The sequence below is a fragment of the Pelodiscus sinensis genome, chromosome 29, assembly GCF_052426305.1.
Source record: "Pelodiscus sinensis isolate ZL-2025 chromosome 29, ASM5242630v1, whole genome shotgun sequence".
In the NCBI taxonomy this organism is placed as follows: Eukaryota; Metazoa; Chordata; order Testudines; family Trionychidae; genus Pelodiscus; species Pelodiscus sinensis.
The window spans coordinates 15,710,001-15,732,045 of NC_143080.1; the positions used below are offsets into that span (position 1 = coordinate 15,710,001).

The window sequence follows — 22,045 nt, forward strand, 5'->3', positions numbered from 1 at the left end:
CTCTCGCACCCGGCTGTGCCCCTCTGCACGGCGCAGCCCCCGAGTCCGCAGCGCACACGGCAGGGCCGGGAACGAGCCCAGGCACCGGAACCAGGCCTCAGGCAGGCCGCCCTCCTGGCCCTGCTGCCGCCCGGCGGCTCCCCCTCCCAGCCCTGTGCCTGGGCTGGATTCCTGGCGCCCTGCCCGGAGCCCTGCCCCTGCCCCTGCCCCAGCTGTGGCCCCAGCTTCAGGCTCTTTGGTCAATCTGCAGCCCCCCTTGGAGCCACGGCCCCCAGCTTGGGGGGGGGGCAATGGGGTGCACATGGGGGTGGGGGAAGCGACTCCCCGTCTCTGAAAACTTCGAGCCGCACTGGATCTCTGTGTGGGCAGAGCGAGACGGGGCTCAGACACGAGACACCCACTGGGCTTTGTGTGCTGAGCAGCCAGACCCCCGGCCTGTGGGGCAGCGCCCTGTGCTCTTGCCTGCCTGAGGGTCTCAGCTGGGGGACCTGCAGCGGGGTGGGGGGGGCTCCTAGCTCCCTGCAGCGAGGAGGGGGGAGGGGCTCCTAGCTCCCTTCAGCGGGGGGGGGGTGATGGTGTGTTGGGGTCCCTCGCCTCCTGCACCCCCGAAATGGCACGAACAGACTCCACCAGCCGGTAGAAAGGAGGGAGTTTATTGCCTCTCCAGAATACAGCACAGCACAGATGTCACCAGGTTACAGGGCAGGCCTAGGATGCCTCAGCCCCCCTTGATATGGGGGGGGGTCTCGGCTTCTAAACCCCCCAGCCTGTTGCTGAGGCTGCTTCTTCCATGCTCCCAGACAGAAACTAACTCTCCCTCCTCCAGCCCTGCCCCCAGCCAGGGCAGCATCCCCCTTCCTTTGTTCCTCTCCATGGGGGGTAGCTGGTCAGACAGGTTTGGAGCCCCCTTTGCATAGTGACCAGACAGCAGAGGTCGCCACAGCCCTAGCAAGGCCCCCCCACTGCGTCACAGGGGGCTCCTAGCTCCCTGCAGCGGGGGGGGCTCCTAGCTCCCTGAAGTGGGGGGGGCTCCTAGCTCCCTGCAGCGGGGGGGGGGGGGGGCTCCTAGCTCCCTGAAGTGGGGGGGGCTCCTAGCTCCCTGCAGCGGGGGGGGGGCTCCTAGCTCCCTGTAGTGGGGGCCTCCTAGCTCCCTGCAGCGGGGGGGGCTCCTAGCTCCCTGTAGTGGGGGGGGGCTCCTAGCTCCCTGCAGCGGGGGGGGGGCTCCTAGCTCCCTGCAGCGGGGGGGGGCTCCTAGCTCCCTGCAGCGGGGGGGGCTCCTAGCTCCCTGCAGCGGGGGGGGGTGGCTCCTAGCTCCCTGCAGCGGGGGGGGCTCCTAGCTCCCTGCAGCAGGGAGGGGCCTCCTAGCTCCCTGCAGCGGGGGGGGCTCCTAGCTCCCTGCAGCGGGGGGGGGGGGGGGCTGGGCAGGGGCTGGTGTCCCAGGGACGGAGCTGACCTGCCAGTTCCCAGCCCAAGGATGAAGCTCCTGGTCTGTAGCCTTCCCCCCTCACTCCCCCCCCCGTCTCTTTTCTTTGAAACGGGAATGAAAATGCCCTTGGGGGGGCCGGGGCCGCGGCTCAGGGCGGGAGCTCGGGGAAGGGACCGGGACAGCCGGGGCTCTGGGCATTGTCTGCCCGGTGTGGGGGTGGGAGCAGTGACAAGGCCCCAGGTTTGTCGGGACACGGGGGAGGGGGGCAGGGGGGCTGGTGTTCACCTGCCTCCCTTCCTGGGAAACTAGGTCAAGCCCCCTTGGGAGGGGCTTGGGAGGGGCAGGGCTGGGGGGGGGCACAGCCTCCCGCCTCCTCCGCCCCTCCCTGGGATGCCAAAGGGGTGGGATCAAGACTCCAGAGCCAGGCCCATGAATGGGAAGAGGGGGAAGGGGGCCCTGCAGGCCAGATTACACCCACGGGGGGGTCGGGGTGGGAGCCTGGGGACAGGCCGGGGGGGGGGCTGGAACAGGCCGGGAGGGCTGAGGACAGGCCGGGGGGGCAGAGGGACTGGGAACAGGCCGAGGGGGGGCTGGGGACAGGCCAGGGGGGTAGGGGCTGGGGACAGGCCGAGGGGGGGCTGGGGACAGGCCAGGGGGGAGGGGCTGGGGACAGGCCGAGGGGGGGCTGGGGTCAGGCCAGGGGGGTAGGGGCTGGGGACAGGCCAGGGGGGAGGGGCTGGGGACAGGCCGAGGGGGGGCTGGGGACAGGCCAGGGGGGAGGGGCTGGGACAGACCGGAGGGGCCCCCCCGGGGCTGTGGCACACATCGGGCGGGGGCCAGACAGGGTTGGTGCTTCTGTTCCATTTAGGGAACGTACAAAGAAGCGGGACCCTCGCGCCCCGGCTCTGCCCCCGGCCCACCGGGGCTGTGACCCGGGGCTGGCAGCCAGGCCCCGGCCGGTCCCCCCGCCCCGCGGTTTGCAGCCCCCGCTGGCCCTGGGCGAGGGTGGCCCACAGGCCGGGGAGGAGACGCCCCTGGCGCCGGGGGCCACGGGAGGGGGATGAGGACAAGGCCGGCAGGTCTCTGCTCTGGGCAGCAGGCTCCTGGCCCGGCGGCTGCGTCCTGCTCACGGCCCCGGGGCTCCCACGCGCCACCCAGCAGGCCCAGCCCTACAGCACCCAAGTCAGGCAGGGCCACGTCCCGGCCGGCCACAGAGGGGCCTGGCTGCTGCCCGGGGCCGGGGCTGCATCCTGCCGTGGCGCCCGAGAGGCACACGCCAGCTGCTTCCAGACCGGACTCGGCAGCCGCAACCACAGCCCTAGGCAGGGCCCCTTGAGCCACGGCCCTTGGCCATGTCCCTCACCGGCCCCATCCTCCCCCCTTCTGCGGCACCGCGCCTGGGGGGGGCTAACTGCCCCCATCCTCCCCCCTTCTGCGGCACCGCGCCTGGGGGGGGCTAACTGCCCCCATCCTCCCCCCTTCTGCGGCACCGCGCCTGGGGGGGGCTAACTGCCCCCATCCTCCCCCCTTCTGCGGCACCGCGCCTGGGAGGGGGGGCTAACTGCCCCCATCCTCCCACCCCTTCTGCAGCATTGTGCCTGGGGGGGGCTAGCTGCCCCCATCCTCCTCCCCTTCTGCAGCATCGTGCCTGGGGGGGGGCTAACTGCCCCCATCCTCCCTCCCCTTCTGCAGCATCGTGCCTGGGGGGGGCTAACAGCCCCCATCCTCCCACTCCTTCTGCAGCATCGTGCCTGGGGGGGCTAACTGCCCCCATCCTCCCTCCCCTTCTGCAGCACTGCACCTGGGGGGGGCTAACTGCCCCCATCCTCCTCCCCTTCTGCAGCATCGTGCCTGGGGGGGGGCTAACTGCCCCCATCCTCCTCCCCTTCTGCAGCATCGTGCCTGGGGGGGGCTAACTGCCCCCATCCTCCCTCCCCTTCTGCAGCATCGTGCCTGGGGGGGGCTAACTGCCCCCATCCTCCCCCCCTTCTGCAGCATCATGCCTGGGGGGGGCTAACTGCCCCCATCCTCCCTCCCCTTCTGCAGCATCGTGCCTGGGGGGGGCTAACTGCCCCCATCCTCCCCCCCTTCTGCAGCATCATGCCTGGGGGGGGCTAACTGCCCCCATCCTCCCTCCCCTTCTGCAGCATCGTGCCTGGGGGGGGCTAACTGCCCCCATCCTCCCCCCCTTCTGCAGCATCGTGCCTGGGGGGGGCTAACTGCCTCCATCCTCCCCCCCTTCTGCAGCATCGTGCCTGGGGGGGGGCTAACTGCCCCCATCCTCCCCCCTTCTGCGGCACCGCGCCTGGGGGGGGCTAACTGCCCCCATCCTCCCCCCTTCTGCGGCACCGCGCCTGGGAGGGGGGGCTAACTGCCCCCATCCTCCCCCCTTCTGCGGCACCGCGCCTGGGGGGGGCTAACTGCCCCCATCCTCCCACCCCTTCTGCAGCATTGTGCCTGGGGGGGGCTAGCTGCCCCCATCCTCCTCCCCTTCTGCAGCATCGTGCCTGGGGGGGGCTAACTGCCCCCATCCTCCCTCCCCTTCTGCAGCATCGTGCCTGGGGGGGGCTAACTGCCCCCATCCTCCCCCCCTTCTGCAGCATCGTGCCTGGGGGGGGCTAACTGCCCCCATCCTCCCTCCCCTTCTGCAGCATCGTGCCTGGGGGGGGCTAACTGCCTCCATCCTCCCCCCCTTCTGCAGCATCGTGCCTGGGGGGGGCTAACTGCCCCCATCCTCCCCCCCTTCTGCAGCACTGCACCTGGGGGGGGCTAGCCGGCCCCAGTCCTCCCGCCCCTTGTGTAGCACTGTGCCTGGTGCTGGTGGGCAGGCATCTCGGCTGAGCCTGCGCCAATGGAAGCGTTTGATGTTGTGACCTTGAAGCCGTAAAGCTGGGACCCCAGCGCCGCCCCTGCCGCGCCCCTCTCCAACCACGCACACACAGACGGAGCTGCCCGCCCCCCAGGCCCGGCTCGCCAGGCTCAGGGCCTTCCTGGCAATGCTCCATCCCGTTGGCACCTCGGACGCTTCTGAGCAAAGCCGCCGGCCGCCCCAGCCAAGGGATCCAGCACCAAGCGGGTCCGGTAGCAACGCCTGCTGGAAACGCTGGCCCATCTGTCTGCACTGCAGAAAGGCCCCGCGCCAGGGCCGTCTCTCTGCCCCTCGGCGGTCCCTGGGGATGGGAGGAGGAGCTGGCTAGGGTTTGGAAAAGGGAAACGGGGTTTCCAAGGTGACGTCTCACTTTACTACTGTAGGCGCTGCACATCTGTCTTGCCCGACACGCACGATCCTCCTGCAGGACTGTGCTCATGCACGAGAGGGAGAAATGGCCACGAAAGCCCCGACTCGTTCCCTGAGTAGATACCAGGTCTGGTGAGGTTCCTGTTCAAACAATTCTTTATCAAGATCATAGTGCAACCGAGCTGTTCTACCACTTGATTTGGCTCCACATGGCAGCCCACAACCTGATGGGAACACAGATTTCAAGCCCCAGTCACTGTACCTTAGTTAGGATGAAGCTCAGTGAAGCTGGAGTGGAGGTATTTCTACAGAGCGAGGAGGGAATCTTTGGAGCTATTCCCCAGACACCATGTTTCGGCAGGTATTCTCCTTCCAGATAATCTAGTTCCTAGACTAAATGGGAACCCAGAAAAGCAGCATGAAAATAAATACAGTTTACATTCCTAGTGCTGAGAGCTGAACGTTTTCTGCTTTAGATGAGTTTCTGAGAAGCTTTAAAAGCTGGTGATTAGCCCTGAGAATACAGCTGCAGATTTTTGTTTTTACTATGCAAACGAATCTTTAAGACATAATTGCACTTTTACTGTATATAACAAAACTCCATAAGGCCTAGTCCAATAGTCACAAGGAGGGTGCTACCTTTAAGACATTGGAGATTTTTGTTCACAAAACCTTGTCATTTCGGCAATTCTTTTTAATAGTATTTCCCTTGGCTCGTCTCTCCTCTGACGTCACACTTCGGGAACAATAAGAGGCAGCCATCCCTCGAGCGTGAAGAATCGTTTAGAGCATAAAAGGAGCCAGGCCCAGTCCTGAGCGTATGCAGCACTTCGCTGCCCACGGTTACTTCATCCCTCTGTCCCCAGCAACAGACACATTGCACATTTGCCTCAGCAGCAAACGACCAAACGCGGCAAAGTCGCGGCGCTTCCTAAACCCTGTGCTGACTGCAAGGGTCTGTGCAGGGTGAGGTGGCTCTGAAACACGGCGCCGCAGCGCTAGCCCGAGTCTCTCCGAACGGGCCTTGCGGAAGAGTCTTTGCGGGAGGAGGAGAAAGCGCTTTCCGTTATACTAACGACTCTTTCACCGCTCGCTCCCCCTCCCGTTTTCTCTCCTCGCCAGGAGCCGCTCTAGTCTCTGGGCTTGCAACTGGTGCAAGAGCAAGGGGCGGGGTTGTCTCCACGTGTGCACCGCTGTTCCCATAAATCTCATTCATTTTGTCTGCGATCAGCCCTTGTTTTTCCGGCGCCCCCTCTGCAAAGGCGCCCTCCTCTTGACTGTGCCTGTACAAGTAGGACGCCTGCTTCAGCGACCGCTTTAGCATGAACCGTCGGAAGGCTCTTTGGATTTTTATGGCACACACTTCCTCGTTTTTCCTTTTCAGCGTCGTCGTGATGGGTTCGTAGGAAACCTTGGACGGATTGGCAGCCATGAATTTCTCCTCCATCGTGGCTTTCAAACCATCCATTTCCCCCGAATCCCCCAGCACCTCCTTAGTCAGCGCAAAGAGAATATCCAGGCAGTGGATTTTATCTCCGACGACCATCGGTAAATCCATGGTGATCAATTTAATCTTGTTCGGCTTGGCAATCTTGAGGGGCTCCTGCAAGGTGTCTACGAAATCCGACAGCACACTGTAGGCGATAAACTGGGTGGCGTCTGGGTCGAACTTCTCCCACGTTTCATAGAACATTTCAAAGTCGTCTTCGCAGAGCGGCTCGCTGCTCTCCTCCGTGGCCACGTTGAAGTTCTCCAGGATGATGGCGATGTACATGTTCACCACGATCAGGAAGGAGATGATGATGTAGGTGCAGAAGAAGCAGATGCCGATAGACGGGTTGCCGCAGTCTCCTTTCACCGAGCTGCCCGGGTTCTCCAAGCTCGGGTCACAGTCTGGTGGGCCGCTGTTCAGGATGGGGTTGAGGAGGCCGTCCCAGCCAGCCGACGTTGTGATCTGAAACAAACAAATGATGCTGTTCCCGAAGGTCTCGAAATTGAAGATGTCGTCGATCCCAGACTCCTTCTTGACGTAGGCGAAGTTGGACATCCCGAAGATGGAGTAGATGAACATGACCAGGAAGAGCAGGAGGCCGATGTTGAACAGAGCTGGGAGAGACATCATCAAAGCAAACAGAAGCGTCCGGATCCCTTTTGCGCCTCGGATCAGCCGCAGAACGCGCCCAATTCTTGCCAGCCTGATCACCCTGAAGAGGGTGGGGGACACAAAGTATTTCTCTATGATGTCGGAGAGGACGATACCTGAAGGGGGGACAGAAGGTCAGCAGGCTTGCCGTGCCGGAGAGACGCAGTGGGTCGCCTGCCTGTGTCTAGGGGCACCTCTGGGCTGGCTAGCGGGAGGTGAGTGTGTGTGCAGGAAAGGGGCCGCAGCAGACGGTCAGAAGCTCATGCGGGCTGGTGCCCTTGCACCATCCCGCATTCCCAGCGTGCTGCCAAGCAGCACCAGCTAAGAATCCGCCTTGCCCCACTGCTGCCTGCCTTTGCCTGCCATGCTCATGGCTAAAAGGCTTTGCTCGCTGCTGCCGCCGCTCCGTGGGAGCCAGGCTGCTCCAGCTCCCAGCCTTCCACCCCCGGGAGAGGCTGGCGGAGCCGTCCCTGGGGTGTGAGGGGCCCCAGGCAGCGCCGCCGGCAGCCAGGGAGGGGGTTTAGGGCTGCGATTTTATCACCTTCAGCAACACGCCCCGGCAATATTTTAAAGCAGTTTTTAAACTCAGGCCCCGTCGCCTCCCCCCCAGGGAGTTCCGAGCCCACAGCCTGTGCCTGGGGCCTACACAGCAACCGCTCCCGCGCAAGCGGCTCCCTGCAGGCTCAGTGCGGCTGACGTCTCCGGCGGGGCTTGTCCCTCGTGCGGAACTAGATCCTGTCCCGGAGAGGCAGGGCCGCCGCGCGGGGCAGGACGGGGCGGGGGGTGGCCAGTGAGACCCGGGGTGCCCCACGCAGCTGCGTGTTCTGGGTAAGGACAGCGCCGGAGGCTGGTGAGCGCAGACGGCATCTCACTTAGGCACTAGCAGGGGATTTCAGGCATTCTGGCTGCGAGTCCCGGCGGGGGCCCAGGCATCCTCTGTGACCTGGGTGCTGTGCCCCCGCGGTGCCTGTGATGGGGAAAGAGCTGTGTGTCCGTCATGTGTGTCCGTGATATGTGTCTGTGTGTCCGTCATGTGTGTCCGTGATATGTGTCTGTGTGTCTGTCATGTGTGTCTGTGATATGTGTCTGTGTGTCAGTGACATGTGTCTGTGTGTCCGTCATGTGTGTCCGTGATATGTGTCTGTGTGTCCGTCATGTGTGTCCGTGATATGTGTCTGTGTGTCTGTCATGTGTGTCTGTGATATGTGTCTGTGTGTCAGTGACATGTGTCTGTGTGTCTGTCATGTGTGTCTGTGATATGTGTCTGTGTGTCCGTCATGTGTGTCCGTGATATGTGTCTGTGTGTCTGTCATGTGTGTCTGTGATATGTGTCTGTGTGTCTGTGATATGTGTCTGTGTGTCCATCATGTGTGTCCGTGATATGTGTCTGTGTGTCTGTCATGTGTGTCTGTGATATGTGTCTGTGATATGTGTCTGTGTGTCCATCATGTGTGTCCGTGATATGTGTCTGTGTGTCTGTCATGTGTGTCTGTGATATGTGTCTGTGTGTCTGTGATATGTGTCTGTGTGTCCATCATGTGTGTCCGTGATATGTGTCTGTGTGTCCGTCATGTGTGTCTGTGATATGTGTCTGTGTGTCCATCATGTGTGTCTGTGATATGTGTCTGTGTGTCCATCATGTGTGTCCGTGATATGTGTCTGTGTGCCTGTCATGTGTGTCTGTCATGGTTGTCTTTGATGTGGGCCTATGTCTGTCGTGTGTGTCTGTGATGTATGTCTCTGTGTTTGCGATGTGTGTCTGTCATGTGTCTGTGATGTGTGTCTATGATGTCTGTTGTGTGTGTGACGTGTGTCTCTATGTCTGTGATGTGTGTCTATGATGTCTGTTGTGTGTGTGACGTGTGTCTCTGTGTCTGTGATGTGTCTATGATGTCTGTTGTGTGTGTTGTGTGTGTCTCTGTATCTGTGATGTGTCTATGATGTCTGTTGTGTGTGTTGTGTGTGTCTCTGTATCTGTGATGTGTGTCTATGACGTCTGTTGTGTGTGTGACGTGTGTCTCTGTATCTGTGATGTGTGTCTATGATGTCTGTTGTGTGTGTGACGTGTGTCTCTGTGTGTCTGTGATATGTGTCTATGATGTCTGTTGTGTGTGTGACGTGTGTCTCTGTGTCTGTGATGTGTGTCTATGATGTCTGTTGTGTGTGTGACGTGTGTCTCTGTGTCTGTGATGTGTGTCTATGATGTCTGTTGTGTGTGTGACGTGTGTCTCTGTGCGTCTATGATGTGTGTCTATGATGTCTGTTGTGTGTGTGACGTGTGTCTCTGTGCGTCTGTGATATGTGTCTATGATGTCTGTTGTGTGTGTGACGTGTGTCTCTGTGCGTCTGTGATATGTGTCTATGATGTCTGTTGTGTGTGTGACGTGTGTCTCTGTGTCTGTGATGTGTGTCTATGATGTGTTGTGTGTGTGACGTGTGTCTCTGTGCATCTGTGATATGTGTCTCTGTGTCTGTTGTGTGTGATGTGTGTCTCTGTGTCTGTGATATGTGTCTATGATGTCTGTTGTGTGTATGACGTGTGTGTCTGTGTGTCCGTGATGTGTGTCTGTGTCTGTGTCTGTGTCTGTGATGGGAAAGAAACTGGGGGGACGAGTGCTCCTTATTATTTGGAAGGTGCGAGTTTATTTAAAGCAGCCTAGTCAACTCGTGGCTCAGAGACAATGAGCCCCCAGTCATTGCTGCGCCCGGACGTGCTAAAGGCTGAAACGGGGGCAAGGGGACCCTTGGTGAGGTGCCTGGAGTTACAGGCAGGCCTGAGCCCCTGGAACAAGGGAGGCTGTGCAGGAAGGATCCTTTACGCATGGCCCCTGGGGAGTTGCTCTGAGCAAGCGCACGGGCTGGACGTCATGTCAGGGAAGGTTTCAGGGAGCGCACGGGAAGGAGCTTTTGAGGGTGGGCACCTAGGGAGCAGGAGCAAGTGAGGGCAAACGCACCATGGGCCCCTGTACCTGGAGTCATGTGACTCTCCGCTTTACGCCCTAAATAATCATGTGTCTAGCTCTCCCGGTGGCGAAGAGGCCTAGAAAAGACGCGGCGTGAGAGCAGGGCAGCCCTGCGCCTGCAGAGAGCCCGAGAACGGCTCTAGAAAGGGGGGACGCTCCATGCATCCCGCTGGAGCGTTAACCCTGAAACCTACCGCTCTGGGCAGCCCTGCACACCACGTCCTCTTTCTGGGGACGGCCTCTGCTCGCCTCAGCAGTCTACGGCTGTGCAAAGACGAACGGTGGGGGTGGGGGTCTCAGGGAGGGGGTCCCCTGCTACCACAGGAGCAGAGGGAGAACTAGGGACAAACCCGTCTTTCCCATTAGCCACTTCTACTCCGCGGTGTGGACCCAGGCCTGCGGGCGCCCCAGCGGGCGCTTACCTCCGATGGACAGGATGACCACCACGAAGTCGAAGATGTTCCAGCCGATGGTGAAGTAGTAGTAGCGTAGGGCGAACATTTTCAGCACGCACTCGCCAGTGAAGACGACGATGAAAATCAAGTTGATGTTGTAGAGGATGTTGATCTTGGTGGGGCTTTGGTCGTCGGTTTCAATCATCATGGTCACCATATTCAGACAAATCAGGATCATGATGATGATGTCAAAGGCCTGCTTGGTCACGAAGTCGAACACCAGCCCCTGACATTTGTTCTGTAGGACGTGGCATGTAGGCGGGAGGCCCGACGGGAGGCCCGCGTGGAAAGGAGACACAGGGCACAGCAGCAGAACAGAAACAGACGGGAAGAAAGAGAGACACAGGCTTTGAGAGAGGACAGAGTCTGTCTTACCCCTCGTGCAGTGAGATCATGCAGCTGAAACACTCCCAAGGGAGTTAGGCACCTAGGGTACGTCTAGACCACATGCCTCTCTCGGCACAGGCATGTAAAACAGGCTACCCGCCATAGTCAATGAAACAGGGATTTAAATATCCCCGGCTTCATTAACATAAAAATGGCCGCCGCGCTGTGCTGGCTCAGCTGATCGTTGGCACAGCGCGGCAGTCAAGACGTGGATCGGTCGACAGGGGAAGCCTTTGTCGACTGCTCCTGTAAACCTCGTTTCATGAAGCAGAAGGGAGCAGTCGACAAAGGCGTTCCCTGTCGACTGATCCGCGTCCTGACTGCCGCGCTGTGCCGACGATCAGCTGAGCCGGCACCGCGCGGCAGCCATTTTTATTTTAACAAAGCCGGGGATATTTAAATCCCCGCTTCATTGACTATGGCGGGTAGCCTGTTTGACATGCCTGTGCCGACAGAGGCACGTGGTCCAGACGTACCCGAGACATCGCGGAGGATCTGGGCTGTGCAGCCTGGAGATGCTGTGGGCCCAGCCCTGCTGAGGTCCGTAGTGTTGCAGGATGGCATGGAGCCAGCACAATGATGGGACCTGCACGTGCCAGGCTCAGTGACGGGGCCGCCTGGGGCTGGGTTGTTGTGAACCCCAATGACAGCGGGAAGGGCCCCGTGTTACCAGGCAGGGAGAGAGGAGCTGTTCCGGGTAGGGTTGCCAGGTGTCTGGTATTCAACTGGACAGTCTGGTTTTTGGGCCTTCTGTCCCGTAAAAAAATTCAGAAAATACCGGCCGTGCAATGCCCAGTGTTTGCTGGTTTTCTGGGTTGGAGCCCAATGGAAGCCTGGTGGGGGCAGGGGGCGTGGCTGGGTGGGGGCGCGATCGGCGCTGGGAGCCTCTGGTTGTGTCTGACGTAGGAGTGATGCCTTGGGGAGGAGGAGAAGCCCCGTCTGTGCTCCTGAGCGCTGTGGAGCCGGAGCCGGACTCGCTCGCGCTTCACCGGGACTGTGCGCGGGACAGGCAGCACCCTGGGATCTGCATGTGCCCGGGTCAGTCCCGCTCCCCGCCAGCCCCCCCATTCCCGCCCTGGCCAGCCGCGCTCCCCCAGACCCCCTCCCAGCCAGCCCTGCTTGCTGCCGGCTGGTTCTCCTCTTCCCGGCCAGTCCTGCTGTCCCCGACCAGCCCTGCTTCCTGCCAGCTGCCTTCCCCTGATCTCCCCTGGCCAGCCCCACTGCCCGACCCCCCGACCAGCCCTGCTTCCCCCCCCGATCTCCCCTGGCCAGCCCCACTGCCCGACCCCCCGACCAGCCCTGCTTCCCCCCCCGATCTCCCCTGGCCAGCCCCACTGCCCCTGACCCCCCGACCAGCCCTGCTTCCCCCCCTGATCTCCCCTGGCCAGCCCCACTGCCCGACCCCCGACCAGCCCTGCTTCCCCCCCCGATCTCCCCTGGCCAGCCCCACTGTCCCTGACCCTCCAACCAGCCCTGCTTCCCCCCCCGATCTCCCCTGGCCAGCCCCACTGCCCGACCCCCCGACCAGCCCTGCTTCCCCCCCCGATCTCCCCTGGCCAGCCCCACTGCCCCTGACCCCCCGACCAGCCCTGCTTCCCCCCCCGATCTCCCCTGGCCAGCCCCACTGCCCGACCCCCCGACCAGCCCTGTTTCCCCCCCCGATCTCCCCTGGCCAGCCCCACTGCCCCTGACCCCCCGACCAGCCCTGCTTCCCCCCCCCGATCTCCCCTGGCCAGCCCCACTGCCCCTGACCCCCCAACCAGCTCTGCTTCCCCCCCCCGATCTCCCCTGGCCAGCCCCACTGCCCCTGACCCCCCAACCAGCTCTGCTTCCCCCCCCCGATCTCCCCTGGCCAGCCCCACTGCCCGACCCCCCGACCAGCCCTGCTTCCCCCCCCGATCTCCTCTGGCCAGCCCCACTGCCCGACCCCCCGACCAGCCCTGCTTCCCCCCCCGATCTCCCCTGGCCAGCCCCACTGCCCGACCCCCCGACCAGCCCTGCTTCCCCCCCCGATCTCCCCTGGCCAGCCCCACTGCCCGACCCCCCGACCAGCCCTGCTTCCCCCCCCGATCTCCCCTGGCCAGCCCCACTGTCCCTGACCCCCCAACCAGCCCTGCTTCCCCCCACGATCTCCCCTGGCCAGCCCCACTGCCCCTGACCCCCCGACCAGCCCTGCTTCCCGCCCCCCCCGATCTCCCCTGGCCAGCCCCACTGCCCCTGACCCCCCGACCAGCCCTGCTTCCCCCCCCGATCTCCCCTGGCCAGCCCCACTGTCCCTGACCCCCTGACCAGCCCTGCTTCCCCCCCCCCCCGATCTCCCCTGGCCAGCCCCACTGCCCCTGACCCCCCGACCAGCCCTGCTTCCCCCCCCGATCTCCCCTGGCCAGCCCCACTGTCCCTGACCCCCCGACCAGCCCTGCTTCCCCCCACGATCTCCCCTGGCCAGCCCCACTGCCCCTGACCCCCCGACCAGCCCTGCTTCCCGCCCCCCCGATCTCCCCTGGCCAGCCCCACTGCCCCTGACCCCCCGACCAGCCCTGCTTCCCCCCCCGATCTCCCTTGGCCAGCCCCACTGCCCCTGACCCCCCGACCAGCCCTGCTTCCCCCCCCGATCTCCCCTGGCCAGCCCCACTGCCCCTGACCCCCCGACCAGCCCTGCTTCCCCCCCCCGATCTCCCTTGGCCAGCCCCACTGCCCCTGACCCCCCAACCAGCCCTGCTTCCCCCCCCCCCGATCTCCCCTGGCCAGCCCCACTGCCCCTGACCCCCCAACCAGCCCTGCTTCCCGCCCCCCCGATCTCCCCTGGCCAGCCCCACTGCCCCTGACCCCCCGACCAGCCCTGCTTCCCCCCCCGATCTCCCCTGGCCAGCCCCACTGCCCCTGACCCCCCTGACCAGCCCTGCTTTCCGCCCCCCCGATCTCCCTCCAACCAGCCCTTTCCGCAGCAACCCCTGAGGGCCGGCATGGCAGGGACTGTGCCTGCATCTGGCCTGTCCCTGGGACCCCAAGCCCCAGGCTGCGCCTGCGCCCCAGAGCCGCAATACGCTGCCCACCGCTGAGTGCCCCGGTCCACCCTGCCTGCCAAGGCTGTGCGCTCGGAGGGGCGGGGTCAGCACCTGGTGGATCCCCCCGACCAGCCCTGCTTCCCATCGCCCCCCCTCCCGATCTCCCATGGCTAGACCCCCCCCCCCGATCTCCTCTGGCCAGCCTTGCTGCCCGTGACCTCCCCCCCGACCAGCCCTGCTTCCCACCGGCCACCCCCCCATTTCCCCCAGCCAGCTCCACTGCCCCCGACCCCCCCCCCCCCCCGCGTGACCAGCCCTTCCTGGAAGGTTTCATTTCCAGGGGCTGATTGTGGGAGATGCTGAGCCACTGAGTTCTGGCAGGGAAGGCAGCCCTTAGCGTTTCTCAGGGTCGACCCTGGGCACCTCCAACCTCAGCTCGGGGCAGATCTGCAGTCCTAGCAGGAGACCCTCGCCCAGAGCAAGCGCCTGTGGTGCATTAAACCCTCCGCTAGCACAGCATGGCCGCAGGGCTTGGTGTCCCAGGAGCTCTCGGAAAGGCCCGTCCTGCCTGCTCCTTGCGTGGTCACATCTCTGCATGGCAGTAGCCGTGATCCGAGGGGCATCCCCAAACCTGATCCCCACCGGACCCCGGCCCTGGCTTGTGGTCTGGTCCCGTTTCTACCCCCCCCCCCCCACGCTTCTCATGGGACATACGTGGGGCCTGGGGATCGGCTTCTGCGGCTTCTTGGAGCCGAGCTTTTTCATGGCGTTGTAGTATTTCTTCTGCTCCTCCGTCATGAAGATGTCCTTCCCTCCAAAGTATAAAGGGAAGGGCCGTTATTAGACCTGGGCGCCTGCCGGCACATCGCAGGCAGCTGCCGGGAGCAACGCGCTGCCCTGGGCAGCTCTCGGGGACGCTGACTGCAGGGGCACCCTGGGGCTTACAGTCGGAGGTCGCACTGCCCTGCCCTGGAGCTGAGATCCCAGGCAATGCAAGTCGCACAGCGTCTGCACGGACACAGCATCGCCCTGAAGACACAACTGAAGCTCGGTGCTCCAGCGGCCGGCATTATGGGGTCGGTGCAGCGGGCCACATGCACAGTCATGTGGACACTGACACAGCAGCGGCGACGTGCCCAGTCGTGAGGACACTGACACAGTGACGTGCACAGTCGTGCAGACATTGACACAGCGGGGAGACGTGCACAGTTGTGAGGACACCGACACAGTGACGTGCGCAGTTGTGCAGACACTGACACAGGCGGGGCAACGTGCACAGTTGTGAGGACACTGACACTGCAAGGGTGATGTTCACAGTCGTGCGGACTGTGACGTAGTGGGGGTACCTGGCTGGTTTCTATGCTGCTGGCTCTGGGGTAACCCCCACTGGCTGCCGTGGGTACCATGACCCAGCAAAACAGGATGAGTCACTATGCAAACCAGTGGCCAGACACCCCCCATGGAGAGGAACAAAGGAAGGTGGATGCTGCCCTGGCTGGGGGGCAGGGCTGGAAGAAGGTTAGTTAGTTGCTGTCTGAGAGCATGGAGGAGACAGCCTAGTGAAAGGGGCTGGGATTTAGGGGCCCAGTCTCCCCCATCTCAAGGGGGCCTGAGGCATCCTAGCCCAGCTCTGTGACCAGACTACATCTGTGCTGTGCTGTATCCTGGAGAGGCAATAAACTTCCTCTATTCCCCCAGCTGGTGCAGTCTGTTTGTGCCAGTTCGGGGTGCAGGAGACGAGGGACCCCCAACGCGCCGTCATACTGGTGTCAGGAGCGGGATGCACTGCACCCCGTGGATGGAGCTCCCAGCGGCGAGCGACAAGGCGCTGTAGAAGCAAGAGCCCTGGAGCCAGGCGTGCTGGAGACAGAGCGAAGCGGTTCCTGGGAATCGTGGGGCGCTGCAGCACTAGACTGGTGAGTCTGCACCGAGGGGACCAGCGGGCAGATGGCCTACGCCCGACTCTTGAAGGCAGAGCTGGTGGGGCTGTGCAGAGAGAGGGGCTTGCCTGTGCGGAAAGCAACCAAGGCCCAGCTGATTGCCCAGCTGGAAGAGAATGAACAGCCACAGGGCCAGGATCTTGTCCCCAGGGGAAGCAGCCAGACCCCCCCTGAGAGTGTGTCAGGCTCAGAGAGGGGGAGGAGCGCTGGAACCCACCGGAGACATGAGACAGCGTCTCCCGGGAGGCCTGCAAGCCATAGCCCATCTAGGGCAGGGGCCAGCCCAGCGGAGCTGCGGCGGCTGGAGATCCAGCTGCGGATCAGGGAATTGGAAGTAGAGGACCGAGAGAAGGACCGCCAGGACCGAGAGAAGGAGCGCCAATATCGAGAGAGGCAGCGACAGCATGAGCTGGCCATGGCAGAGCGGAGAACCGGCGGGGCACCGGCTGCGCCAAGTGCCGATGGGCCCCAGGGTCCCGGGATTGCCAGACGCTTGGAGAGGCTCGTGGTGGCCCAATTGAAGGACATGGGCGACATAGACGGGTTCCTCAGCTCCTTTGAGAGGGCCTGTGGACTGCAACGGGTTCCCCCAGCTGACTGGCTGCAGGAGCTCATCCCCGCACTGAACCAGGAGGCGGCCGGAGTGCTCAGTCAGCTGGAGGACCTACAGCCAGGGGATTACAACCGAGTCAAGGAGGCCCTGCTGCACAAGACCCCCGAGATGTACAGGAAGAAGTTCCGGGGGGTACAGAAAGGGCCACGGGAGACCTATGTGGATCTGGCCTCCCGCCTGTCGCAATACTGCCGCAAGTGGGTGTCTGGAGTCGGAGCCCAGACCGCAGAGGAGCTGTTCAAGCTGATCATGATGGAGCAGTTCTATGAAGCGTGCCCACCCAAACTGAGGCTGTGGCTCAAGGACCGGAGACCAGAGAACCCCCAGGAGGCCAGGAGGCTGGCGGATAAGTTCACGGAGAGCTGGTCCGGGTGTGAACGGGAGTCCCGGAGAGAAAGGGAACCGCGCAGAGACCGGATCTCGGCTGAGTGACGGAGGGAGTCAACTCCGAGGCAAGCCCAAGGAACAGGTCGTCTGTGCCCCAGAGAACCAGCCAGGGCCTGGACAGAGATAGCCCAAAGCCTAACTTGCCATCGCTGTGGGCAAAAAGGCCACAAGAGGGCTCAGTGCACCAGGTCCCAGGACCGGGGACTTTCCAGGGTTAACTGGCTGGGGCGGGAGGAAGAGCAGGCTGCCCCAGAGGCAGGGGATGGCAGGCAAACCTCAGCTCAGAGAGAGGGGAAGGATGCTCAGTGCACCTCCCCTGGGAGGACTGACCCTCGGGAGGCGGATTTCTCCGTGTACCGGTGTCACATTGCTGAATTGGAGGGAAGTAGCCAGATCGCTGGTGCACCCCTAGGTGGGGGTGTTGGCCCCAGAAATTGGTATGGGGGGAGCCATGTGGGGTATTGAATGGGAGATTATTGTTTGTTAATCTTATGTACGCTATTTATGTGAGTGTATAATGTCTATGTGTGTGGGTAGGAATCTGTAATCTGTGTGGAAGCTGAATATTTCTGTGAATGTGGTTAAGCATGGCTATGGACAGGCTGAGTAGCAAAGCCCTGTGGAACAATGACTCTCAATAGGCTATGGACACACCCAAAGAATGGGATTTGTCACCTGAGGGCAGCCAGCAGGAAATATAGAGATTGGCCTCTGACCAGGTGACTTGCTGCAGACTAGAAGAGGCCAGGAAGGAGTATAAAGAGGCCATGTGGTCGATGCCATTTTGTTCTCAGCTCAGCACTTCATCCCAGAGGCAGCACTGCAGGGATTGAAGAGCCCGGAAGACCTGTGAACCCATCCTGATCGTAGGATGTGCAATAAGAACTTTTAAACCAGCAGCTGTAACATCTCTGCTAGAGCCTGCATCGAGGACTGGGAGATTCGGTGCATGTAACGTACTGTACTTTAATAACCTTACTCTCATGCTTTTCTTTCTTGTAATAATAAACCTTTAGATATAGATTCTAAAGGATTGGCCCAGTGTGATTTGTGGGTAAGGTCCAGAGGGTAAATTGACCAGGGATCTGTGGCTGGTTTCTTGGAACCGGACAGAACTTGTTCGGGGTAGGTGGGATTGGGTGCTAGGACCCCCCACCTGTGTATAGGCCCGGGGCCATCTGGGGCACGGATATTGCTGGGGTGTCAGAGGGGTTTTGCTCGGGAGGCTTCAGGCAGGCAGCTGAAGTGCTCTGTGGGACTGGTTTGTGGCCTGTGTGGAGAGGTCGCCAGTCGGGGGCTGTAAGGAACCCCGGATTTGAGCAATTCGCCCTGAGCGGATGCCCTTAGCTGTGCCCAGACACGGCCCGGACCGTCACAACCGGGTGGGGGCAGGACGGCCCCTGCGGAGCGAGTGCCTCATACCCCTGGAGGTGGATGGTAGGAAGGTGACGGGCTTCTGGGACACGGGGGCGGAGGTGACTCTGGCCCTATCCGACATAGTGGCCCCAAAGCGGATACTACCCCACACCCAGCTGACCCTGAAGGGCATAGACGGGTCCCTGTTTAAGGTGCCTGTAGCCAGGGTGCATCTGAAATGGGGGGCCAAGGAAGGTCTCAAGGAAGTGGGGGTGCACCCGCACTTGCCCACCGAGGTGCTGCTGGGGAATGACCTAGAGGAGTGGCCCCATGAATCCCAGCGGGCTCTAGTCACTACCCGGAGCCAGAGCCAGTGGGGGGCTGACAACGTGGGTCCAGGGAAGGACTCCTGGCAGCGTCCTCAGGGTCCCATCCCAGTGGACACAGGGTCCAGCCAGGCTGGGACTCTGGACCTAGGCAAAGGTGGGGAACAGGTCCCGATCCCTGCCTCAGCAGCTGAATTCCAGGCTGAGGTGCAGGCAGACCCCTCCTTGCAGAGGCTGAGGGACCAGGCTGGCCTCTGTGCAGCTCAGCCCCGGGGGAGAGGTGGCCAGGAGAGATTCCTGTGGGAGCGTGGATTCCTGTTCCGGGAATGACTTTCCCCCAGAAAGGTGAGGGCATGGGGGGTCCAGCGGCAGCTGGTCGTCCCCCGAAAGTATCTCCTTGAGCTGCTGTATTTGGCCCACGACGTCCCCGTTGGGGGCCACCGGGGGATCCGGAGCACCCGGCTGAGGCTGCTCCAACACTTTTATTGGCCAGGAATCTTTACAGCCGTGCAGCGGTACTGCCGGTCCTGTGACTCCTGCCAGAGGGGCGGGGAGGCCCAAGACAGGAGGAAAGCAGCTTGGGGGTCTCTAGCCCAGATAGAGGAGCCGCTGGGCTCGCTGAGAGAGCTATGGGAGGGGAAGACCCCCCTGGATGGAGCGTCGGGTGTGGGAGCCGCCCTGGCTGTCCAGAGAAGGCTCGCTGGGTTCATGGCCCTGGCCCGAGAGACCCTGGCCAGAGATCAAGGCCAGCAGAAGGGTGGGTGTGACCCCCGAGGACAGGCCTGTGCCAGTCGCCCTGGAGCGGGGCGGCGAGTGGACAGAGGGAAGCCAATTCATGTGGGGCCTCGCCGCGGCCGGCCCGAGTCAAGGGGAGCACCCATGTCCCCGGGGCAGGTTCCCACGCAGAGGACCCGAACTTCCCTAGGTCACGAGCGGAGTGACCCTGCTCAGTTCGCTCTCGGAGGGGGGAGAACTGTGACGTAGTGGGGGTACCTGGCTGGTTTCTATGCTGCTGGCTCTGGGGTAACCCCCACTGGCTGCCGTGGGTACCACGACCCAGCAAAACAGGATGAGTCACTATGCAAACCAGTATGGCCAGACACCCCCCATGGAGAGGAACAAAGGAAGGTGGAATGCTGCCCTGGCTGGGGGGCAGGGCTGGAAGAAGGTTAGAGTGGCTTTCGGAGAGCATGGAGGAGACAGCCTAGGGAAAGGGGCTGGAGTTTAGGGGCCCAGTCTCCCCCATCTCAAGGGGGCCTGAGGCATCCTAGCCCAGCTCTGTGACCAGATTACGTCTGTGCTGTGCTGTATCCTGGAGAGGCAATAAACTTCCTCTACTCCACCGGCTGGTGCAGTCTGTTTGTGCCATTTCGGGGTGCAGGAGACGGGGGACCCACAACGCGCCGTCACACGGACACTGACACAGTGACGTGCCCAGTCATGCGGACACTGACACAGTGACGTGCACAGTCGTGCGGACACTGACACAGCCAGGGTGACGTGCACAGTCGTGCGGACACTGACACAGCGGGGCGACGTGCTGTCGAATGCTGACCGAGCTAGAGTGGCCAGGCCTTGCTGTGCGGGCAGCGGCCCCTCCCCCCCACCCGTTTCTGCCCTTTCTTCACTCCGCCTGCGCAGGCTGCAGCCATGTGTTGGCCAGAGCTCCCTGCTCATGTCCCACCAGCCGGGCCCCCTGCCGCCCACATCCCAGCTGCCCTGCTGCTTCCCAGGCCTTTGGGGTTCTCCATAATCCTCCGGGTCTTTTCCACCTGGCCAGGGCTCAGTGCCATGGCCCGCCAGCCACCCCTCCTTCCCGACAGACTCGCCACCACTGTCCAGCCGCACCCTGCTCCCTCTGTCCAAACGGGAGGAACAGCCCCCCTCCCAGTTTCCCCAAGGGGAGGGGCAGAGGCAGAGGCAGAGGCAGGGGCTGCTGGTGGGTCCCACCTCTGCAATGTGGGGTTCACTCTAAGCCCAGCTGGAGTGCAGGAGATCCAGGGATCATGGCACCATCCTCACACCCCATGAGGCACCTGGTCCCGGCTGCTCTGCCCCCTGCCCCGAGCAGGGCACGGCGACCCCCGGCAGTGCAGATACTTCTGTGATCAAGAACCAGCAGAAAAGAGCCCCCCTTCTGGGAGTCCTCTCCAGCCCCCTTTCCGCACCAGGCCCTGGGCACAAAGCCAGGTTCCGGCAGGGAGCTCCTGCAGCAACCCCTGGGGGCCGGCATGGCAGGGACTGTGCCTGCGTCTGGCCTGTCCCGGGGCGGGGGCAGCACCTGGCGGATCCCATGGGCCCTGCCGGATCTCGGGTGGGGATCACTGGGCGGATCCCACGGGCCGGGCCGGATCTCAGGGTGGGGATCACTGGGCGGATCCCACGGGCCGGGCCGGATCTCGGGGTGGGGATCACTCGGCGGATCCCACGGGCCCTGCCGGATCTCGGGGAGGGGATCACTGGGCGGATCCCATGGGCCGGGCTGGATCTTGGGGTGGGGATCACTGGGCGGATCCCACGGGCCGGGCTGGATCTTGGGGTGGGGATCACTGGGCGGATCCCACGGGCCGGGCTGGATCTTGGGGTGGGGATCACTGGGCGGATCCCACGGGCCGGGCCGGATCTCGGGGTGGGGATCACTGGGCGGATCCCACGGGCCGGGCCGGATCTTGGGGTGGGGATCACTGGGCGGATCCCACGGGCCCTGCCGGATCTCGGGGTGGGGATCACTGGGCGGATCCCATGGGCCGGGCTGGATCTTGGGGTGGGGATCACTGGGCGGATCCCACGGGCCGGGCCGGATCTTGGGGTGGGGATCACTGGGCGGATCCCACGGGCCCTGCCGGATCTCGGGGTGGGGATCACTGGGTGGATCCCACGGGCCGGGCCGGATCTTGGGGTGGGGATCACTGGGCGGATCCCACGGGCCCTGCCGGATCTCGGGGTGGGGATCACTGGGCGGATCCCATGGGCCGGGCTGGATCTTGGGGTGGGGATCACTGGGCGGATCCCACGGGCCGGGCCGGATCTTGGGGTGGGGATCACTGGGCGGATCCCACGGGCCGGGCTGGATCTTGGGGTGGGGATCACTGGGCGGATCCCACGGGCCGGGCCGGATCTTGGGGTGGGGATCACTGGGCGGATCCCACGGGCCCTGCCGGATCTCGGGGTGGGGATCACTGGGCGGATCCCACGGGCCGGGCTGAATCTTGGGGTGGGGATCACTGGGCGGATCCCATGGGCCCTGCCAGATCTCGGGGCGGGGATGGCCGGGCGGCCGGGAGGTACTTATCTTTTTCTTTTGCTGGTTGAAGTTGTCGATGATGACACCGATGAAGAGGTTGAGGGTGAAGAAGGCGCCGAAGATGATGAAGATGACGAAGTAGATGTACATGTAGAGGTTGGTCTCATACAGCGGCTGCTCTTCGATCTGTGGAGGCAGGAGGGGCCGCGTGAGTGCAGGGCGCAGCCCCCTCCCCCTTCCCTGGTGCGGGGCACTGCTGCTCTGCAGGGGCTGCCAATGCCGACACCCCTCCAGCCCGGCCACCAGGTGCTCAGCTGCCTTCAAGCCCCGCTCCTTCTCAGAGAACTAAGAGCAGGTCCCGCCCCCTGCTCCTCCTCCTCCCCTGAGGCTCCACCCCCTGCTCCTTTTATTTCCTGAGGCCCTGCCCCCTGCTCCTCCTTTTCCCCCAAGGCCCCACCCCCTGCTCCTCCTCTTCCCCCAAGACCCCGCCCCGGCCAGGCTGGAAGCTGGAGCCAGAGCTGGATGTGGTAAGAGCTGCCCAGGGTGTCTGGGCCGCTGTGGG

At 63.1% G+C, this 22,045-nt stretch overlaps 1 protein-coding gene across 2 annotated transcripts in view; it reads right to left on the reverse strand.

Annotated features, from left to right (window-relative positions):
- Positions 1-4,136: 4,136 nt before the first annotated feature.
- SCN4A (sodium voltage-gated channel alpha subunit 4) overlaps positions 4,137-22,045 on the reverse strand; it is a 177,319-nt gene continuing 159,410 nt past the window's right edge. The window contains exons 23-26 of one of the 2 annotated variants that reach the window (XM_075911769.2): positions 21,532-21,669; positions 14,332-14,436; positions 10,193-10,463; positions 4,137-6,923 (exon numbers count right to left, since the gene is read on the reverse strand). In XM_075911769.2, the coding sequence (XP_075767884.2) occupies positions 5,731-6,923; positions 10,193-10,463; positions 14,332-14,436; positions 21,532-21,669 (1,707 nt within the window). In that variant the 3' untranslated portion in view covers positions 4,137-5,730. The remainder of the gene's footprint in view (positions 6,924-10,192; positions 10,464-14,331; positions 14,437-21,531; positions 21,670-22,045) is intronic. The other variant, XM_075911768.2, reaches the window with a different exon arrangement.